Source organism: Salmo salar, chromosome ssa04 (assembly GCF_905237065.1).
Source record: "Salmo salar chromosome ssa04, Ssal_v3.1, whole genome shotgun sequence".
NCBI lineage: Eukaryota > Metazoa > Chordata > Actinopteri > Salmoniformes > Salmonidae > Salmo > Salmo salar.
In genome coordinates this window covers 44,072,706-44,094,150 of record NC_059445.1, presented here as the reverse complement: position 1 = coordinate 44,094,150, position 21,445 = coordinate 44,072,706, and the positions used below count along the sequence as shown (strand labels likewise).

General features: G+C 44.8%; 2 protein-coding genes across 3 annotated transcripts in view; one reads left to right on the top strand and one right to left on the bottom strand.

The window, feature by feature from the left end:
• LOC106603207 (neuroligin-2) overlaps positions 1-13,042 on the top strand; it is a 57,432-nt gene extending 44,390 nt beyond the window's left edge. For both annotated transcript variants that reach the window (XM_014196561.2, XM_014196560.2), the window contains 5 exons: positions 3,323-3,508; positions 6,439-6,704; positions 6,856-7,009; positions 8,194-8,560; positions 8,730-13,042. In XM_014196561.2, coding sequence (XP_014052036.1) covers positions 3,323-3,508; positions 6,439-6,704; positions 6,856-7,009; positions 8,194-8,560; positions 8,730-9,666 — 1,910 coding nt within the window. In that variant the 3' untranslated portion in view covers positions 9,667-13,042. The remainder of the gene's footprint in view (positions 1-3,322; positions 3,509-6,438; positions 6,705-6,855; positions 7,010-8,193; positions 8,561-8,729) is intronic.
• Positions 13,043-13,633: 591 nt separating this feature from the next.
• LOC106603206 (erythropoietin) lies at positions 13,634-20,983 on the bottom strand. Its single transcript, XM_045716247.1, has 5 exons — positions 20,959-20,983; positions 20,526-20,656; positions 20,235-20,321; positions 15,288-15,452; positions 13,634-14,317 (listed from the first exon to the last, which is right to left on the bottom strand). Exons 1-5 carry the CDS (start codon positions 20,981-20,983, stop codon positions 14,162-14,164), a joined length of 564 nt encoding a protein of 187 aa, XP_045572203.1. The 3' UTR covers positions 13,634-14,161.
• Positions 20,984-21,445: the final 462 nt, after the last annotated feature.

Below are 21,445 nucleotides of genomic sequence, written 5' to 3'. Positions count from 1 at the left end.
TTGCGATACAGACTAGACGTCATGTTGGGGAGATCTAAAATCGAAAATACTATGTAAATAATCCATTACCTTTGATTCTCTTCATCAGATGTCACTTCCAGGTATCACAGGTCCATAACGAATGTAGTTTTGTTCAAAAAAGCTCATCATTTATGTCCAAAAATCTCCGTCTCGTTAGCACATGATGTAAGCCAGCCGGACTTCTCGTCATGAACGAGGGGAAAAAATATATTTCCGTTCGTTCAAACATGTCAAACGTTGTATAGCATAAATCATTAGGGCCTTTTTAACCAGAACATGAATAATATTCAAGGTGGACGAATGCATAGCCTTTTATAACGTATTGGAACGAGGGTACCCAACATGAAGTAGCGCGCCAGGTGTCTAATGGGACATCACCGTTCCATGGCTCTTGTTCGGTCAGATCTCCCTCCAGAAGACTCAAAACACTTTGTAAAGGCTGGTGACATCTAGTGGAAGCAATAGGAAGTGCCAAAATATTCCTAAACCCCTGTGTTTTTCAATGGGATAGGTTTAAAATCAATACAACACATCAGGTATCCACTTCCTGTCAGAAAATGTCTCAGGGTTTTGCCTGCCAAATGAGTTCTGTTATACTCACAGACACCATTCAAACAGTTTTGGAAACTTTAGAGTGTTTTCTATCCATATATAATAAGTATATGCATATTCTAGTTACTGGGTAGGATTAGTAACCAGATTAAATCGGGTACATTTTTTTTATCCAGACGTGCAAATGCTGCCCCCTAGACCCAACAGGTTAAGGAAAATGCTATATCTGGCGCAAACCCAACACCTCTCATCACCCCAAGAAAACCATCCCCACAGTGAAGCATGGTGGTGGCAGCATCATGCTGTGGGGATGTTTTTCATTGGCAGGGACTGGGAAACTGGTCAGAATTGAAGGAATGTTGGATGGCGCTAAATACAGGGTAATTCTTGAGGGAAACCTGTTTCAGTCTTCCAAAGATTTGATACTGGGATGGAGGTTCACCTTCCAGCAGGACAATTTTTTTATTTTTTTATTTCACCTTTATTTAACCAGGTAGGCAAGTTGAGAACAAGTTCTCATTTACAATTGCGACCTGGCCAAGATAAAGCAAAGCAGTTCGACACATACAACAACACAGAGTTACACATGGAGTAAAACAAACATACAGTCAATAATACAGTAGAAAAATAAGTCTATATACAATGTGAGCAAATGAGGTGAGATAAGGGAGGTAAAGGCAAAAAAGGCCATGGTGGCAAAGTAAATACAATATAGCAAGTAAAACACTGGAATGGTAGATTTGTAATGGAAGAAAGTGCAAAGTAGAAATAGAAATAATGGGGTGCAAAGGAGCAAAATAAATAAATACAGTAGGGGAAGAGGTAGTTGTTTGGGCTAAATTATAGATGGGCTATGTACAGGTGCAGTGATCTGTGAGCTGCTCTGACTGCTGGTGCTTAAAGCTAGTGAGGGAGATAAGTGTTTTCAGTTTCAGAGATTTTTGTAGTTTGTTCCAGTCATTGGCAGCGGAGAACTGGAAGGAGAGACTGCCAAAGGAGGAATTGGCTTTGGGGGTGACCAGAGAGATATACCTGCTGGAGCGCGTGTTACAGGTGGGTGCTGCTATGGTGACCAGTGAGCTGAGATAAGGGGGGACTTTACCTAGCAGGGTCTTGTAGATGACCTGGAGCCAGTGGGTTTGGCGACGAGTATGAAGCGAGGGCCAGCCAACGAGAGCGTACAGGTCGCAGTGGTGGGTAGTATATGGGGCTTTGATGACAAAACGGATGGCACTGTGATAGACTGCATCCAGTTTATTGAGTAGGGTATTGGAGGCTATTTTGTAAATGACATCGCCGAAGTCGAGGATCGGTAGGATGGTCAGTTTTACGAGGGTATGTTTGGCAGCATGAGTGAAGGATGCTTTGTTGCGAAATAGGAAGCCAATTCTAGATATAACTTTAGATTGGAGATGTTTGATGTGAGTCTGGAAGGAGAGCTTACAGTCTAACCAGACACCTAGGTGTCTGTAGTTGTCCACATATTCTAAGTAAGAACCGTCCAGAGTAGTGATGCTGGACAGGCGGGCAGGTGCGGGCAGCGATCGGTTGAAGAGCATGCATTTAGTTTTACTTGTATTTAAGAGCATTTGGAGACTACGGAAGGAGAGTTGTACAGCATTGAAGCTCGTCTGGAGGGTTGTTAACACAGTGTCCAAAGAAGGGCCAGTATACAGAATGGTGTCGTCTGCGTAGAGGTGGATCAGAGACTCACCAGCAGCAAGAGCGATGGCCCTAAGCACACTGCTAAAGCAACACTCAAGTGGTTTAAGGGGAAACATTTAAATGTCTTGGAATGGCCTATTCAAAGCCCAGACCTCAATCCGATTGAGAATCTGTGGTATGACTTAAAGATTGCTGTACACAAGGGGAACCCATCCAACTTGAAGGAGCTGAAGCGGTTTTGCCTTGAAGAATAGGCAAAAGTCCTAGTGGCTAGATGTGCCAAGCTTATAGAGACATACCCCAAGAGACTTGCAGCTATAATTGCTGCAAAAGGTGGCTCTACAAAGTATTGACTTTGGGGGGGTGAAAAGTTAAGCACGCTCAAGTTTTCCGTTTTTTTTCTTATTTCTTGTTTGTTTCACAAGAAAAAATATTTTGCATCTTCAAAGTGGTAAGCATGTTGTGTAAATCAAATGATACAACCCCCCAAAATCTATTTTAATTCCAGGTTGTAAGGCAACATAATAGGAAAAATGCCAAGGGGCGTGAATACTTTCACAAGCCACTGTATGTGTCTATATTGGAAGCATATGAAACGTGTCTCCTGTGCCTCTCCTAACGAGCTCTCTTTACTGCGTTCATTTAACGACAAGGGTATTAAAAATGAGTGTCATTGCTTTTATCAGATAATACAGTGCTTGACTAATTTGGCAAAGTTTCTGTTAAAGCACTTGAGGCTGCTAACGAGCTGCGGCCTCGTAAATACCCAGGCCACTGTCACCGGATGCTGCTGCCATCTTTGTTTGCGGAGAACAGAAAAAGACCAGGATGAAATATTTAATTATTTGGTATTCTCTCCTTGAATCTCTTCCTACTCCTCTTCAACCAACCCTCCTCTGCCTTCTCATTTCTTCCTCGCTCTCATTCTGCTCTCTTTCTACTCTCATTAATATTCCCTCTGTCATCGTATCACCCTTGTGTACCTCTCACTCTCCTATTCCTCGAATCACTCTTTACTTCTGTCTCACATGCCTCATCCCTCCATTTCTCCCTCCATCCCCCTCTCTCTCTCTCTGTCCTGCAGGGTTTCTGAGTACTGGGGACCAGTCAGCCAAGGGGAACTATGGTCTGTTGGACCAGATCCAGGCTCTGCGCTGGCTCAATGAGAACATTGGCCACTTTGGAGGAGACCCAGAGAGGATCACCATCTTTGGCTCCGGTGCCGGAGCCTCCTGTGTCAATCTGCTCATCCTCTCCCACCACTCTGAGGGTAAGGACCTGTCATCATCGTTTTAGTCATTAGCAACAACAGCAGCATAATCGTCATCGCCAACATCATCAAAAATATTCATCAGTCATCCTCTATAATGACAGCGATCTCATCATCACCGTCGTTGCTTTTAAAGCGCCTTGAGATTTATTTACTTGTATGTGACGTGTACTGAAATGTAGCGTTTAGCTGCCAAGTACGGCCTACATGTAAACATGTAATAAACGGCTACTAAAACGAATCTAGGACAACAATCCCCACCGTCACTGTCAAACCTGTCATCGTTATCACAACCGCCATTTTCATCCTCACTACCATAGCAACATCCAAGATGATTTAAATGTACTTCAGGTGTGTGTCACAAAGGAAACCCAGAAAGGTGTTCTTAAAGACGAACGTCCCTCTTGCCTCAGTTCCATAGTGTCTAACTGAGCAACAAGGTAGTATGGCATTGAACCCGAGGATGATGTGTGAATTTGAATGAGGTAAAGTATTATTGGATAAAACCTTGGGCCCGTGTGGATACGACTATCAGAAACATAGAATAGGTTTCGTAGAATCAGATCAATATGCACAAGACAGCCGTGTGAATTTGACTTTGGTATAGGAATAGGAATCTCAGTTTGTGTAGCTGTCTAAAGGAGAGACTGGCGTGTGAGTCAGGACTTTGGGACTGTGTTAATATGGATGTGTGTCTGTATGTGAGACAGGTGTTTGACAGAACTATAATGAGGACTGAAAATATGGATGTCTGTCTGAGCAGGAGAGAGCAGAGCTGAGCTGAGCTCAGGACTTGAGCCGCAGCTGAGACGAGTCTTAATTGATTTCACAGGGAGAGGAGCAGGGGAGCGGGCACTTGCAGAGGATGGGGACGGAATGGAGGGGAGGGGGTCTTAATTATTAATGACAGAATCTGCAGATGAAAACAGGGGGACAACAAGGCACTTTACATAACAGTGCAGCAGTGCTCTCTCTATCTCTTTATCTCCCTCTCTCTCTCTCTCTCTCTCTCTCTCTCTCTCTCTCTCCCTCTCTCCGTTTAACACAGCCACCAGTCAGTGTTAACGCCAACACGGCTGTGTGCCGGCATGTCGCCATTTTCTTGTCGCTGCCTCCGTATGTGAAGTGAGGAAACCAGCGGATTTGCCAAGCCTAATGTTTACAATGATTTAGTGGGGCTTTGGAGAGAGGCGGTGTACCTGGAACAGTGCTCCCTCCACATGTAATGCTTCACGGTGCCACGTCGGCGGCTCCTCCTCTGACGCGTCATTTAAAGCACTCACTCTGTACCGCCTTAAAGGCCTCGTGAACAGCTAGTGACTGAGTCAGAGGGATAATGGAAAGAGTGAATGCTTTCTCTTTTTCCACATTTTTTTTACGTTACAGCCTTATTCTAAAATTGATTAAATAAATAAAAAATGAGCATCAATCTACGCACAATGCACCATAATAACAAAGCGAAAACAAATCTTTTTTTGTTTGTTGTAAATGTATTAAAAATAAAAAAACAGAAATAACTTATTGACATAAGTATTCAGACCCTTTACTATGAGACTCAAAATTGAGCTCAGGTGCATCCTGTTTCCATCGATCATCCTTGAGATGTTTCTTAAAACTTGATTGGACATGATTTGGAAAGGCACACACCTGTCTATATAAGGTCCCACTGTTGACAGTGTATGTCAGAGCAAAAACCAAGCTGTGGCCGTGGAGCTCTGAGACAGGATTGTGTCGAGGCACAGATCTGGGGAGGGGAACCAAAACATTTCTTCAGCATTGAAGGTCCCTAAGAACACGGTGGCCTCTGTCATTCTTAAATTGAAGAAGTTTGGAACCACCAAGACTCTTCCTAGAGCTGGCCGCCCGGCCAAACTGAGCAATCTGGGGAGAAGGGCCCTGGTCAGGGAGGTGACAGAGCTCCAGAGTTCCTCTGTGGAGATGGGACAACCTTTCAGAAGGACAACCATCTCTGCAGCACTCCACCAATCAGGCCTTTATAGAAGTGGCCAGATGGAAGCCACTCCTCAGTAAAAGGCACATGACAGCACTCTTGGAGTTTGCCAAAAGGCTCCTAAAGGACTCTCAGACCATGAAAATCAAGATTGCATTCTTTGCCCTGAATGCTAAGCATCACATCTGGTGGAAACCAGGCACTGCTCATCACCTGGCCAATACCATCCCTACAGTGAAGCATGGTGGTGGCAACATCATGCTGTGGGGATGTTTTTTCAGCGGCAGGGACTGGGAGACTAGTCAGGATCGAGGGAAAGAGGAACGGAGCAAAGTACAGAGAGATCCTTAATGAAAACCTGCTCCAGAGCGCTCAGGACCTCAGACTGGGGTGAAGGTTCACCTTCCAACAGAACAACGACCCTAAGCACACAGCCAAGACAACGCAGGAGTGCCCTGAGTCCCTGAATGTCCTTGAGTGGCCCAGCCAGAGCCCGGACTTGCACCCGATCGAACATATCTGGAAAAACCTCAAAATAGCTGTGCCGCGACGCTCCCCATCCAGCCTGACAGAGCTTGAGAGGATCGGCAGAGAATAATGGGAGAAACTCCCCAAATACAGGTGTGCCAAGCTTGTAGCGTCATACATAAGAAGACTTGAGGCTGTAATCGCTGCCAAAGGTGCTTCAACAAAGTACTGATCAAAGGGTCTGAATACTTATGTAAATGTGATATTTCATTATTTTTATAAAGATTTACAAACATTTCGAAACATGTTTTTGTTTTGTCATTATGGGTTGTTGTGTGTAGATTGATGGGGGAAAAACTATTTAATCCATTTTGGAATAAGGCTGTAACGTAACAAAATGTGGAAAAAGTGAAGGGATCTGAATACTTTCCGAATGCACTGTATGTTCTACACTCAGGGATCTACACATTCTACACTACACTAAGTCCTCTGACCCTCTTGTGGCCCCCAGGGCTGTTCCAGAGGGCCATAGCCCAGAGCGGCTCAGCCATCTCCAGCTGGTCGGTCAACTACCGGCCCCTTATGTACACCAAGATCCTGGCTAAGAAGGTAGGCTGCAGCTACGGGGACACAGGCGACCTGGTGGAGTGTCTGAGGAGGAAGAGCTTCAGGGAGCTGGTGGACCAGGACATCCAGCCGGCCAGGTATCACATCGCCTTCGGCCCTGTGGTGGATGGAGACGTGGTTCCCGACGACCCCGAGATTCTCATGCAACAGGTCAGACTCAGCCTCTGGCTCCAGTCACCATTAAAAAATACAAATATCTGGATTCCTCACAGTCTCTTATGTTAATGCAATTACTGTTGCTATAGCAGTGTCTTTTTCTTCCTCCATGTTCTGTGATGCTATGTGTGTGTGTTGCCACCAGGGGGAGTTCCTGAACTATGACATCCTGCTAGGGGTGAACCAGGGAGAAGGCCTGAAGTTTGTGGACGACAGTGAGGGGGATGATGGGATCTCTGCAGCTTCCTTCGACTACACCATCTCCAACTTTGTGGACAACCTGTATGGATACCCTGAGGGTAAGAGTTTGTTATAAATGTCCTCATACACACAAACATGATAGCAGTTGTGGAAACAATACTCAATAGTCATACTTGAGTAAAAGTAAAGATACCTTAATAGAAAATGATTAAAGTAAAAGTGAAAGTCACCCAGTAAAATATTACTTGAGTAAAAGTATTTGGTTTTAAATGTACTTAAGTATCAAAAGTAAATGCATTTGCTAAAATATACTTAAGTATCAAAATGTAAAGTTAAAGTATAAACCATTTCAAAATCCTTATATTAAGCAAACCAGACAGCACAATTTTCTGACGGATAGCCAGGGGCACACTCAAACGTTCAGACATCATTTTCAAACTAAGCATTTGTGTTTAGTGAGTCCGCCAGATTGGAGGCAGTGGGGATGACCAGGGATGTTCTCTTGATAAGTGTGTGAATTCTACCATTTTCCTGTCAAAATGTAACGAGTACTTTTGGGTGTCAGGGAAAATGTATGGAGTAAAAAATACATTATTTTCTTTAGGAATGTAGTGAAGTAAAAGTACAATTTGGCAAAAATAGAAAAAGTTAAGTACAGCTACCCCAAAAAACGACTTAAGTAGTACTTTGAAGTATTTTTACTGTAGTACTTTACACCACTGCATGTTAGACACCCCCACAGGAGCAGAAGTAATGCTCCAGTTACCCATGTGTGTTAAGAATAGATATATATTTTATTTTGCTATGGTTTAGTATGTCATTGCTGGCTATTCAAGGTCTCTCTCTCTCCCATCTCCTCCCCGTCTCTTGTTGCTCTCTTTCTATCCCCCTCTCTCTTTCTCTCCCCTCTGTCTCCCCCTTATCTATCTCTCTCTCCTCTCTCTCTGTATCTATCTCTCTCTCCTCTCTCTCTCTGTCTCTCTCTCTCTCCTCTCTCTCTCTGTGTCTCTCTCTATCTCTCTCTCTGTGTCTCTCTCCCCTCTGTCTCTCTCCCCCCTCTCTCTCTCTCCTCTCTCTCTGTCTCTCCTCCCCTCTCCCCCCTCCCCTCTCTGTGTCTCCCCCCTCTCTCTCTGTATCTCCCCCCTCTCCCTGTCTCTCGCCTCTCTCGCTCTGTTTCTCCCCCCTTTCTCTCTCTGTCTCTTTCTCCCCCCCTCGTTCTGTGTCTCTCTCTAATCTCTTTTGCTTGCTCTTTCTATTGCTCTCGGTCTGTCTCTGTCTCCAGGTAAGGACATCCTGAGGGAGACCATAAAGTTCATGTACACAGACTGGGCCGACAGGGACAACGGAGACATGAGGAGGAAGACCCTGCTGGCACTGTTCACAGATCACCAGTGGGTGGCGCCAGCGGTGGCCACAGCCAAGCTGCACGCTGAGTTCCATTCTCCTGTCTACTTCTACACCTTCCACCACCACTGCCAGACGGAGGCCCGGCCAGAGTGGGCGGACGCGGCCCACGGGGATGAGCTGCCCTACGTGTTTGGGGTCCCCATGGTGGGAGCCACCGACCTGTTCCCCTGTAACTTCTCCAAGAACGACGTCATGCTCAGCGCTGTGGTCATGACGTACTGGACCAATTTTGCCAAGACCGGGTCAGTACTGGACTTAGACAGGACCTAGACACAGCACTGAGACTTCAAATTAGAAACATGCTTTATCAGATGCATACAGTACATGCTCAATACTTGTGATAATCTTTTTGTCTCTCTCTCTCTCTCTCTCTCTCTCTCTCTCTCTCTCTCACTCCCTCCCTCCCATAAGGGATCCCAACCTGCCTGTACCCCAGGACACTAAGTTCATCCACACCAAGCCCAACCGCTTTGAGGAGGTAATCTGGACCAAATTCAGCTCCAAGGACAAGCAGTACCTCCACATCGGCCTGAAGCCCCGCGTCAGGGACAACTACCGGGCCAACAAAGTGGCCTTCTGGTTGGAGCTGGTGCCTCACCTGCACTCCATACATGATGACCTCTACCCCATCACCACCCGCCTGCCGCCTGGAGGAGGAGGAGGTCCCCGCGTCCACCGACCTGGTCCCCCAGGGGCACGCTCCACCCGCCAACCCGTCATCTCCACCAACCCACCCGAACCCGAGCCAGACCCCTCCGAGCCGCCCCGCCGCAACCCGTTCCCCGACGAGATAAGGGACTACTCCACGGAGCTGAGTGTGACAGTTGCGGTGGGCGCCTCGCTGCTCTTCCTCAACGTGCTGGCCTTTGCAGCCCTCTACTATAAGCGGGACAAACGCCACGAGCTGCTGCAGAGACGCCACCGCCGCTTGTCCCCCCAGCGCGGCATGGGCACCACCATGGGCATGGGAGTGGTGGGCGCCCCGTCCCACAACGACCTGGCGCTGAGCCAGGAGGAGGAGCTCATGTCCCTGCAGATGAAGCAGCAGAGGGTGGAGATGGAGCACGGCATCGGCACGCCCCTCCCTTCCCGGGGTCTCCACGGCGACCTGGAGCCTCTACGGGCGCAGGTGGGCCCACCAGACTACACGCTGGCCCTGCGGCGGGCACCGGAGGACGTGCCGCTGATGACGGCCAACACCATTACCATGATCCCAAGCACCATCAGCGGCATGCAGCCCCTCCACCCTTTCAACACCTACCCCCCCGCCCCGGCCCCCTCCACCACCCCCACCCCTGGCCACAGCAACAACGCCCTGCCACACCAACACTCCACCACCCGCGTATAGGACCAGGCACAACCTCTGGTTCAGCAGAGACACAAACAAACACCACAGATGGATCCCCTCCTGTTCTTTCTCTCTCTCACTGGGATTATCCTCCAGCTTTTTCTGTGTTGCTTTTTTCTTTTTTTCTCTCTGTTGTTCTGTTCTCTGTCGATCTCCCCATGAGGCTGTGGTGTCGCCCCCTACCGTTGGGACACATGGCTCAGTCTAACTCAGGCTGTGGACTGCTGGGACAAAGACCCATCATTACAACTAACACATCTCTATCACACATCCTCCAACCTGTTCATATGTCTGTACAATCTGGGTGTTTCGCTCTCTTCCTCTCTCTCACTCTCAACCCATATTACTGCTTCTCTTCTTCTCTGCCTCCCACTCACTTTCTCTTCCCGTCTGTTCCTGTAGCTCTTGATCGCAACGTTCACGCAATCCTCCCAGTCTCATTTTCATCCTCCTTTCTCTCTCAAATAAACCACTTCATGACTCCTTTTTTCCTCTTTGGAGTCTTTTATACAAACACATAAATGTAAATGATGTATTATTGATAAATTGTAAGGATATGAATGAAAAAAAGTGATATTCTGATATCTCGTTTTTACCAGCATTCTTGGTGCCAAGAACTGTGATAACGTTCCTCTCTCAATGAGGGTCCAATGGACCACCAGGAGAGGTCCATCCTGACTTGATCTTACACAAGGAAGTACCATCAAAAAAGTGCCAAATGTTTCATTTTTCTTTTTGATCTATCGCACTTTGTTTTGTTTTTCTTGCATTCAGTGTTGCACTGTGGCTGGGCTTTACTCAAGGGGGAAGAGACTGAATATATCCTTGTAAAAATATAAAGAGAATATTAAGATTCATAACTGGTTTGCTGTCTGGGATCTTTTGCATGATTTTTTTTTTTTCTAAACGGAGCACGGACATCGGAGTGGAAAGCTTGTTTATTTTTATGTTTGGCCTTGTTTTCTTATTGTTGTTTTCTTTTCTTCTTGAAAAGTATTTTTTTTTTGTGTTTTATCGGCTGAACTTTGTGCACTTCATGAAGGAAACTATGTTCTATTCTGTAGATACTTCAAAAGAGGTATCAGGGGATGAATATTGACTATGATTAGAACAAGGAGAACAAATATGTCCTTTAGTTTTTCATTTTTTATCACTGAGGCTGTGCCACAAGCACCTGCCGCCCTGAGAGACTGTTTGAAGCCCCGTCTACCCCCACCCCCTCTCTTTTTAGTTCACTCTTTCTCTCAATACTTCAGCTGTGAAGTGTTGCACGGTCATCGCGTTACCGTCTCAACTGAAGATTGTCTTTGATCATTCCTCTGTAAAAAAATATTGTTGGACTTTACCACTCCGTCAGCTTGCAGTGTTTATCCACGATAGGCTAATACTAGTTTTTCAATCGTGAAAATGTCATATTTCACGTGAATTGCCTCAATGGTAAAAATTGATATAATTCTAAATATTTTCCTGGAAATGAGGGTTGTCTTTGAACAATTATCTTAGTTTTAAGCACTCTTATCCTCTCCCCAGTGGACTTTTAGCTGCGTGCTACAGGTTTCTGGATACTGGATATGTCAGTCTTTTCATCTCTTCTGTTGCTCTGAGATTCTCTCTGTTGTTGAGGGGCAGGGGGTATGAAGGGGGCTCAGACTGAGGTAGGTCAAAGGTGAAGAAACCTTGTACGCACGTTTCAGATCTTTCAACTGCACAACTGAACACAGGGACACGACAAACTCTGGACATTCATGAGAAAAAAAACTGTTACCGAAGTTGAGACAACGTTAGGAAAACATTGACATTGAAAACAACAATGGAGAGACGAATCTTCAGCGGGAACCTTACATGTCGCCGATGCACAGAGGATGCATTCTAAAACTTGAGTAGAAAAACATTTGATAAACATTACTCACATATAACACAAACAACAAACCTAGCGGGATGTTTTTCCTGTTTTGTTTCCTGTCTTGTTTTGGGATGATGATGATCACACTCCGGGGTTATAGACTGGGGTCCATCACAGGGGACTGGACAGAGAACCAGGACTCAGAAAAAGAACAAAACACACATGAAAAACAAACTGTACATTTTTTTTTAAAGCGTAAGAGAACAAACTGTTATTTGTAAATATTATGTTTATGGTTTGGTTTATGAATGAAGGGCCAAATCTTTCCTTTGTGACAACAGGTGCAAGTTCAGACGGCTGATTTGAGCTCTTGTTGTTTGATTTTCTTTCATATCTTAGATTTTCAAGGTCAAAGTGCAACAAGTTATGGGCACATATAGACAGTTATTAACATACATGAATGATCTGTGAATGAAAACTACATCTAAAATCATAGCATGGTTGAGTTCAACATAAATAGCAGTAGGGACAGGGATATGGCTCAGGTTTCTCTAGGGTAGAAGGAATATACTGGATGTGGGTGGGGTCCTGGGGGAGGTCGGCATTACTTGCACATTTTGTCAACTGCCACATCAATCACGAAGACAGCTTTTGTCTGGAATGACAATTTATTTAAGATGAGTTCTTTTGCATCTGTTAGGTGGCCAATGGTAAGAGCTGCATAGAGAGCAGATTTAGAGAGAGAATATGGATACAGGGAGAAAGAAAAGGGGAGAGTGATAGGGAGAGACGGAAGGAAAGAAAGGCAGTGATAATGGTAGAGGAAGGCAGTGATAATGGTAGAGATAGGCATGGTTTGAAACTGTGCTCAACCCAAACCTACAAAACAAGGGAACTTGAATCTTGATGGTGGTGCTGTTGGTAATTGTTAGTGACACTCACTGTCCTGAGAAGTGACATAGTATTACCGAATAGCTTAGAACAGGTACAGTATGTTGTCAACACCTTGGTACTCTTTAGTCTTGTTTCAGACTCTGATGGTTGTGGTTGCTTTGCTATCCTTTACTATTATGTCTGCCATCCACACTGTTTAAGTCATTTTCTGGAATATCAGCTCACCTGTTTGCTGTCCATTTGAGATGCCCATGTTTCCCCAAAAAAAAAAAGCAGTATTTTTCTATTTAAAATTGGAAACCGGGGATGACAGCCAACAGACTGGAAGCACACTCTCACCTGTTTACACGGTGACACTAAAGTCTGGCGTTGGCTCAATGTTACAAACAAAAAAACATTGCAAAGATGCAAATCTCTACTTTTCCAAGGTTCGCGCTGGGTTGCCGAAAAATACTTGCACCTGTTTGTGTCTGTTTTCATTTCATCTGGAATCCGTAACCTACTGGAGGATTGAGACACTGTAAGGAAGCATAACGAACGGGTTTAAAGAAGGACGTTAATATTTCATATAGAGGCTGATGACACACTGTATGTTGTGTGTCTGAACTGGAGAACATTAAAAAGATATCCTTAAACAAATTATCATATTTTCCTCCCTATTTTCTATTAACACACAATATCCAATGATTTATCATCGCTAATATGTGAGTGGTTGCTAATCTGATTCATGATTACCCATGTTGACATTAGTGGTGTTCTTTTGATTCGTTTTTTTGTGAAAATGACTAGGTCTATACACACATATGAGATGATTTCATGATGTATTTTTAGAGCCATAGCCAGTTCTGTTCTTTGTATAACCGGGGAATAAGTAGGGCAGCGATGCCAAGGTCTATCCAGCAGAGGGCAGCAGAGTCCAGAACGCTCTCCACTAGGAACTGATCTCATTCTCAGACTCAGTGCTCTGCTTGCTAGGCCAGAGAGCTGTGCGTGATGCCTGGTGGTGAAATTACAATGTCTACTCTGACCCCAAAGACAGGGTAAGTCGGAGGGAGGGCCACACAGACAGTCCGAGTGCAGAGAGCACACAGTGAGAAGTGACTAATACATTGTCTGAATTATAACAGTACTGACAAGCATATTACACGAACACACAAACTGACTACGGTATGTGAAACCTGAGCGTCAATCATAAAATATGGTTCAAAGACTTCAAAGGACACACAAGAGTATGAAAATAGAGATTTATAACACAAAAGTTATACAAAAACACATTTTAAGACAATGTATAAATAAAATGAAAAATCGAATCTTTGGATTTAGGACATTATATATGATCTGTACCCACTGGGCACAAACTGGTTGAATCAACATTGTTTCCACGTCATTTCAATGAAATTAGGTTGAACCAACGTGGAATAGACATTGAATTGACGTCTGTGCCCAGCGGGTACTGTCTGTAGCTTATTCCCGCTGCATGCATCAGAGCTCATTGTGGTACTGACAGGTAGTACTAGGAACCGATGAGGTCAATGAGTTGTAGAAGTGATGTTTTTTTCTCTCACTCGTTCATGGTTTCTCATCAGCACCACCCACATCAACTGACTTTCCCACCAGTTTTTATCCAGTCAACAATCACCTTGTCTACACATTCCATACTTCGAAGTCCATTCAGAGATTTCAGCAGAAGTCCAATGACCTCATCCTCTCTCTAAACAACAGTCCAATCCCAGCCTCTGCCTTCAGGGAAAGCTCCAATCACGTGCTGTTCTGTTGACAGGCAGGTGCGTTGGTGAGCAGCAGGCGAACCTTCCCTCGTAGGAAGTTGGTGTGGACACGGAACAGCTCGGATAGGGACGACACCTTCCTGGTCGCTGAGTCACTTCCTGCTGGCACTGGAGAGAGGGACAGGTCCTGTTCAATGGATGACAGCAAGAACAAGGGTTAACATACAAACCATAAAAAGAAAGCACCACTCATCTGTTCTGTGGAAGGGGTTCTATTCCAGGTTTTCTTCCCGCCCCGCTAATCCATGCCAAACGGTATGCAGCCAAATAGAAGCCACTGCTATGTCTGGCCTGCTCAATGCCGTCTCAGTCACTGAACTGCCCTACCCTGAAAAGTTACTGGCTTCTGACAGAGAAGCAAACAAAGCACAGCAGGCAGGTGGTGGCATGCTGAGGGGAGAGGAACATCTGACTGACTGTACCCATGGTCTATGAATTTTCCAAGAACTCCTATCTATAACTAGACTCTCTGCTGTGGAGGAACAGTATGTGCACACTGAGACACATCCAATAAAAAGAGAAAGAGACAGAAGTTTTTCCCTGGCCAGTTGATCAGACCAGGAACATTTCCTGGTCTTACGTAACAAACTGCTTACATTTCAGGAAACACTCTTACAGCAGCGAGTGCATACTTTTTCCATACTGGTCCCCCATGGGGATCGAAACCACAACCCTGGCATTGCACCATGCTTTACCAACTGAGCCACACGGAACCCCTGTTCACACCACAGTCCCATCCACTGGTCATGCTGTAGACGAGACACCCACAGTCCTATCCACTGGTCATGCTGTAGACGAGACACCCACAGTCCCATCCACTGGTCATGCTGTAGACGAGACACCCACAGTCCCATCCACTGGTCATGCTGTAGACGAGACACCCACAGTCCCATACACTGGTCATGCTGTAGACGAGACACCCACAGTCCCATCCACTGGTCATGCTGTAGACGAGACACCCACAGTCCTATCCACTGGTCATGCTGTAGACGAGACACCCACAGTCCCATCCACTGGTCATGCTGTAGACGAGACACCCACAGTCCCATCCACTGGTCATGCTGTAGACGAGACACCCACAATCCTCAGTGAGTCACCTTGATGTGGAGGCTGCGCAGCACCTGGCCCAGGCTGTGGATGTTGCTCTTGTTGTTGTCGATGAGGCTCTGCACGGCAGCACGGCTCACTGACTCCCGCACAGCACCCAGGGCCTGGCCAAACAGAGACAGCCCCGACTGGACCTCCAGAGCCTGCTCCTCAGTCTGGGAATACACACACAAATTACACATTACATAAACACATACGCTAAAACAAATCTCCCTAAATATGTCATTATACATTGTCATATATAGCAAAGGAACCATGCACATTAGGGCCAATGTAGATTACAACCTCTCACTTTTGGTCATTTGAAAATGAAATCATCTCCAAAATATTGCTTTTTTTAAAACAAGCCATAGAAAGTTGGTTGCAATTTCAGTTTAATCCACCAGAAAAGACAGAACAAATATTACAACAAATATTATGGTTAAACTCAAATATAGAAATTGATTTTTTTTTTTTAAATGTTGGGCGACGAAATGTTTTAAAACGGTTTAATCTTTGATAATGATATCATAAAAATGAATGCTGGAGTTATGTCACACATGAAGCTAACAGAAATATATGGAAATGTCTGCTCTACCCAAAATTACATCCAACTAATTGTAGCGCTACCGCAAAAATGGAAGACGCAAGTGAAAGGGGGAAAAAGTAAGGAACTTGTCTGTCGGCCCTGCATTAAAGCCAAAAATAGTTAAAGAAAATTATACCTGTTTAATTTAAGGACCAAAGAATTGACAGCTGTGCTATACAGATTTAGAAATAGTTGTGAAGAGATTTTCAATGTACTGATTCCATGGCACGTGGTTTATGAACTGATACACAAAATGACACCGGATTCAAAACTGAGTTTTTCAATTTAAATTATTATACACATTTCTTGCAATATGGGGGCTACAACCATCCCAGCTCTGCAGATTTTGCTGCGAAGAGATAGAATCATTGAATCATTTGTTTTGGTACTGTCCATATGTAGCTTGTTTTTGGTTGCAGATTCAGAAATGGCTGAAGAATTGCCACATTTACCTGGAGTTAACACTGCGAATAGCACTGCTGGGTGATTTGAAAAGTCATAGTCAATCGATCAATAATATAACAATACTTTTAGCAAAAAATGGTATCTTTCATTTACAATCTGTAAAACTATGAGAATAGAAAGTTTCAGAACGTTTGTGAGAAATCACAGCACAGTAAAATACATTGTGTCCGTAAAATGTATATAATATGTATAAGCTGGAAGTAGAAGCCTAAGTGTTGTTGTTCATTAGTTTACTCCAATTAGGGGATAGGGTGTTAGGGTTAAGGGAAAATAATAAAGGAAAAAATATATATTTTTTTTTTAAATATATACTGCTCAAAAAAATAAAGGGAACACTTAAACAACACATCCTAGATCTGAATGAATGAAATAATCGTATTAAATACTTTTTTCTTTACATAGTTGAATGTGCTGACAACAAAATCACACAAAAATAATCAATGGAAATCCAATTTATCAACCCATGGAGGTCTGGATTTGGAGTCACACTCAAAATTAAAGTGGAAAACCACACTACAGGCTGATCCAACTTTGATCTAATGTCCTTAAAACAAGTCAAAATGAGGCTCAGTAGTGTGTGTGGCCTCCACGTGCCTGTATGACCTCCCTACAATGCCTGAGCATGCTCCTGATGAGGTGGCGGATGGTCTCCTGAGGGATCTCCTCCCAGACCTGGACTAAAGCATCCGCCAACTCCTGGACAGTCTGTGGTGCAACGTGGCGTTGGTGGATGGAGCGAGACATGATGTCCCAGATGTGCTCAATTGGATTCAGGTCTGGGGAACGGGCGGGCCAGTCCATAGCATCAATGCCTTCCTCTTGCAGGAACTGCTGACACACTCCAGCCACATGAGGTCTAGCATTGTCTTGCATTAGGAGGAACCCAGGGCCAACCGTACCAGCATATGGTCTCACAAGGGGTCTGAGGATCTCATCTCGGTACCTAATGGCAGTCAGGCTACCTCTGGCGAGCACATGGAGGGCTGTGCGGCCCCCCAAAGAAATGCCACCCCACACCATGACTGACCCACCGCCAAACCGGTCATGCTGGAGGATGTTGCAGGCAGCAGAACGTTTTCCACGGCGTCTCCAGACTCTGTCACGTCTGTCACGTGCTCACTGTGAACCTGCTTTCATCTGTGAAGAGCACAGGGCGCCAGTGGCGAATTTGCCAATCTTGGTGTTCTCTGGCAAATGCCAAACGTCCTGCACGGTGTTGGGCTGTAAGCACAACCCCCACCTGTGGACGTCGGGCCCTCATACCACCCTCATGGAGTCTGTTTCTGACCGTTTGAGCAGACACATGCACATTTGTGGCCTGCTGGAGGTCATTTTGCAGGGCTCTGGCAGTGCTTCTCCTGCTCCTCCTTGCACAAAGGCGGAGGTAGCGGTCCTTCTGCTGGGTTGTTGCCCTCCTACTGTCACGTCCTGACCAGTATAAGGGTTATTTGTTATAGTAGTTTGGTCAGGACGTGGCAGAGGGTATTTTGTTTATGTGGTTCGGGGTGGTGATTTATGTAGTACGGTGTTTGATTTATTATTTCCGGGTTTTGGTCTATGTTCTATGTTTTGTAATTCTATGTTCTTTCTGGTTTGTTGTATGTTTAGGTTGATGGGGGGTTGGACTCTCAATTGGAGGCAGGTGCTTTCTCGTTGCCTCTGATTGAGAGTCCTATATATGAGTAATTGTTTGGTTTGGTGTTGTGGGAGATTGTTTCTTGTTTTGCATGTGTGAGCCTGACAAGACTGTTTTGTTGTTTGTGAGTTCTTCGTTTTTGTTATTTTGGTGTTCTCTTTATTTAAAAATAAATACAAGATGAGCATCCACATTCCTGCTGCGTTTTGGTCCTCTATTCCCGACGACAACCGTTACACCTACGGCCTCCTCCACGTCTCCTGATGTACCGGCCTGTCTCCTGGTAGCGCCTCCATGCTCTGGACACTACGCTGACAGACACAGCAAACCTTCTTGCCACAGCTCGCATTGATGTGCCATCCTGGATGAGCTGCACTACCTGAGCCACTTGTGTGGGTTGTAGACTCCGTCTCATGCTACCACTAGAGTGAAAGCACCGCCAGCATTCAAAAGTGACCAAAACATCAGGAAGCATAGGAACTGAGAAGTGGTCTGTGGTCCCCACCTGCAGAACCACTCCTTTATTGGGGGTGTCTTGCTAATTGCCTATAATTTCCACCTGTTGTCTATTCCATTTGCACAACAGCATGTGAAATGTATTGTCAATCAGTGTTGCTTCCTAAGTGGACAGTTTGATTTCACAGAAGTGTGATTGACTTGGAGTTACATTGTGTTGTTTAAGTGTTCCCTTTATTTTTGTTGAGCAGTGTATATATACAGTACCAGTCAAAACTTTGGCCACACCTACTCATTCAAGGGTTTTTCTTAATTTGTACTACTACGTTCTACATTGTAGAATAATAGTGAAGACATCAAAACATATGGAATCATGTAGTAAACATTTTTTTTTAAACAAATCAAAATATATTTTAGATTCTACAAAGTAGCCACCCTTTGCCTTGATGACAGCTTTGCACACTCTTGGCATTCTCTCAACCAGCTTCACCTTGAATACTTTTCCAACAGTCTTGAAGGAGTTCCCACATATGCTGAGCACTTGTTGGCTGCTTTTCCTTCACTCTGCGGTCCAACTCATCCCAAACCATCTCAACTGGGTTGAGGTCGGGTGATTGTGGAGGCCAGGTCATCTGATGCAGCACTCCATCACTCTCCTTCTTGGTCAAATAGCCCTTACACAGCCAGGAGATGTGTTTTGGGTCATTGTCCTGTTGAAAAACAAATGATAGTCCCACAAAGCGCAAACCAGATGGGATGGTGTATCACTGCAGAATGCTGTGTTAGCCTTGCTGGTTAAGTGTGCCTTGAAATCTAAATTAATAACTTGAGAGAATGCCAAGAGTGTGCAAAGCTGTCATCAAGGCAAAGGGTGGATACTTTGAAGAATCTCAAATATAAATTATATTTTGATTTGTTTAACACTTTTTTGGTTACCTCATAATTCCATATGTGTTATAAATATAGTTTTGATGTCTTCACTATTATTCTACAATGTAGAAAATAGTAAAAATAATGACAACTTTTGACCGGTACTGTATATATATATATATGACAGTACTATATGGAGGATTGGAAATGATGCAGACAATTACATTGATAGAAGCCACAATCTATCTGCAATATTAAAGCTGATCTACCCCCTAAAAATAGTTAATACAGGACACACATATGCAGTCACCAACACAGATCTGTCTGAACCAGAGCTCTTTCCATGACAGACTGACCAGGCTCTTTCCATGACAGACTGACCAGGTGAAAGCCTTATTGATTTCAGATGAAGGGGGGAGACAGGTTATAGAAGGATTTTAAGCCTGTGTGCCATTCAGAGGGTGAATGGGCAAGACAAAAGATTGAACCGTAGACAAGATGTGTGTGCGAGCGGTTTTCTGATGTCAACGTGAACCGTGTCCCATAGTGATGACGGTGGGGTTACGGTATGGGCAGATTGAAGATTTGAGTGTGTCAAGAACTGGGTTTTACCACATTCAACAGTTTACCGTGTGTCTCAAGAATGGTCCACCACCCAAAAGAGATCCAGCCAACTTGACACAACTGTGGGAAGCATTGGAGTCAACATGGGCCAGCATCCCTGTGAAACACTTTCGACACCTTGTAGAGTCCATGCCATGACAAATTGAGGTTGTTCTGCAAAAGGAGTTGCAGCTCTTATTAGGAAGGTGTTCTTAATGTTTTGTACACTCAGTGTAGAGAAACCAGAAGAAATGGGCCAAACGCTTCTCTCTATACTATATGGCCCTGGCTTGTGCTATTCATGTACAGTAGGTATTGAACTGATAGACAGGTACTCACATCCTTTGTCTCCAATACCACAAAGTCAACGTTGGTCAGTGGAACCACGAAGGTGCCTGTCACGCCACACCCTGCCTTGCAACTTCGCTGCGTGAGGGAAAGACGGCAAGACAGATTGACAGTTAGAGCAAGATCAGACACACAAATGAAGATGAATTGTCTCTGTACATAATACACTGTAATAATATCCTCATCCATTTCACTTCTAATGTGACATTTTCCAGACATGTAAAAGTAAAAGTTGCCCAGGTCCATCTAGCGGTGGTTAGGCCCAGTCAGTCAGTGTCTCACCAGAGCGGTCTCTGTGTCGCGGGCCTCCATGATGAAGCGGTCCAGAACGCGGGGGTCACAGATGGGCCTGACAGGAGAAGGGAGGCCTCGCCCTGCCCACTGGAGTACCGTCAGCAGTACCGCCACCAGCCCTGGGGGAACAACACACATCCTCAGGCAGACGCTGGAAATGGTGGCTGAGAGCAGATACAGACGGGAAGCAATTGCAGCTATACATAACAGACAGTCATATAACAGACCGTTATGTCAACCAGTTCCAGAGAACGGAGGATGTCAGCGAAATCCCTTAAGCAGATTTACTGGAAATACTGTAGACGAACTGACTGCCGACTGTTTGGCTGTCCAAACAGTTCTGCATTTAGTTTAGGTGGTTTCTATTTTGCTTTCTAATGCAAGAACTCATTGGAAAGGTAGATTGTCCTGATAGTCCTACCGAAGTTGGGAGTGACAGGAGACATTGCATACTTTACGCACCATAGAGGTCAGTGCAGGTCTAGCCCCATTCCTCACCCTTGGACTACATTAGCCCTAGTTCAAACACTGCTCTATCTCTGCATCAAACTAAAAAATACGCCACTTTCACTTGAAGATCGGGGATAGAGTGCCATCTGAAACCTTGTCGGCCTTATTTTTTTTAGGGTGGGGGGGGTGGGTATTGATATTGATATTGCAGATAGATTGTACCTTCCATCAATGTTGCATCATTTTGTCTGCATTAAGTCGGAAGTTTACATACACCTTAGCCAAATACATTTAAACTCAGTTTTCATTTGATCATAGTAAGAATTCCCTGTCTTAGGTCAGATAGGATCACCACTTTATTTTAACAATGTGAAATGTCATAGTAGAGAGAATGATTTATTTCAGATTTTATTTCTTTCATTACATTCCCAGTGGGTCAGAAGTTTACATACACTCAA